Genomic DNA, 1,658 nt, shown 5'->3' on the forward strand with positions numbered 1-1,658 from the left:
TTGACAATTTAATTGGCTCAGTTAGCTTGCTGTTCTCAATCCTCTTCGGCACTTAATCGATCTGCCTTGTCTCGGTACATCTCCCCTTGTCTTGTCGCAATCGAAAACTAAAAACTTCCGTTTGAAGTGTTCATGGCGTCCAACTCATCAGCACTGACTATAGCTAGCATTAGCAAAGAGGTCGTTGGTGCCGGACTCGACTTGTTAAACCTGCGTCGTCGTCTCCGTCCGTCCGTCCACATACTCTAAGCGGCGCAGCCTGCAAAATACAGTGACGTCTCACCAAGATCGTGTCTCAAATCGCATTATTCCCCTACTTGTTTTTGGGTTTTGTTCTGTCCATGATGATGCCAAGCTCAGCTGTCTCGCTGCCACATCGCCGTTTCATCAACCGTGATTTGCTGGTTCATTAATCAATCGATTAATTAATCAAGCTAGCTGTGGAGCTAGCTGCTAACCCCTGCAACACACTAATCATTTGCTTGTCATTTTCCATGCATCACCAACCATTAACCAGCTCCTCCTCCACCTGCATCCCCATATACCCACACCATCTCCATTGATCTCCCACACTTCCTCTCTCTCTCTCACACCACCTGATCCGCAGATCAGCACTCCTCTCACACCCTCTGTCCCCAGTGTACCATGGGGAACAACCCGTCGTGCATACCGCTGCCGCCCTCGACGGCGTCGTCAAGCAGCACCAGCTGCAAGGTGATCCACGCCGACGGGAGGGTGACGCGGCTGCCGCGCCCCGTGCGCGCGTCGGAGCTCATGCTGGACCACCCGGGCCAGTTCGTGTGCGACGCGTGCCGCCTCGCCGTAGGCTGCCGCGTGCCGGGCGTCGCAGCCGACGAGCTCCTCCAGCCGCGCCGCGCGTACTTCCTGCTCCCCATCGACATGCTCTACTCCGTGCTCACCGACGACGAGATGGCCTCGCTGTCCGCCGCATCCCACGGCGCCTTTGCCGCGGCGTCCTCGGCCTGGAAGAGGATCGTCACCGGCGCCACCGCCGCGAGACGACGGGGCGGACACGGGCAGAGTAACGGCGCCGGCAGCGACGGCAGCGCTGCCAGCAGGGTCTTTCCGGTCGTCGGCCTGCTGCAGCTCCAGGGCGATCACGGCGGCAGCGGTGCTCCAGCTTCCGGTATCAAGTCGAGCGGCGCCGGTGCCCCTGGGCTGAGGCGGCACCGGTCGTGGAAGCCGGTGCTGGACACCATCGACGAGGCGCCGTGAAGCGGCGGCCCGATCGCTTGGTGCTGTTCTTAGTGTTAGGCAGCTAGTTTGAGCTGGCGCGGGAGTGTACATGAGTTAGCTTCTAGCTTCTTCATTTTTCTCATTTTTTTCTTCCTTTCTGTAAAGTTCACTATTCTTTTGGCCTGTTGTCCAATTGAGGAAAAAAATATCATAATCCACAAGTATAGAGTAAGGAATATCCTGGGGGCAATTGTTTATTTGCAAGCATTCTTATATGCAATATATGATCAATAACAAATGTGAAGATGGTATCATATTTGCGCATATTATTTTTCTGGTGTGCACAGGTTGTGGGGAGCTAGCTGTGTGCTAGCCTGCTTTGCAGGATATCTTTGTGCACTGGACCTCAGCTGTACATGCTGCTACTTGCCGATGAAAAGAACAAAATCAAGCAAGCCCCA

The 1,658-nt window shown here is 55.0% G+C and overlaps 1 protein-coding gene across 1 annotated transcript; it reads left to right on the plus strand.

Annotated features, from left to right (window-relative positions):
• The first annotated feature begins 645 nt into the window (after positions 1 to 645).
• On the plus strand, positions 646 to 1,236 carry LOC124664210. The gene has a single exon (XM_047201783.1). The coding sequence runs from the start codon at positions 646 to 648 to the stop codon at positions 1,234 to 1,236; it is 591 nt and encodes a 196-aa protein (XP_047057739.1).
• Positions 1,237 to 1,658: the final 422 nt, after the last annotated feature.

This window comes from Lolium rigidum, chromosome 6, assembly GCF_022539505.1.
Source record: "Lolium rigidum isolate FL_2022 chromosome 6, APGP_CSIRO_Lrig_0.1, whole genome shotgun sequence".
NCBI lineage: Eukaryota > Viridiplantae > Streptophyta > Magnoliopsida > Poales > Poaceae > Lolium > Lolium rigidum.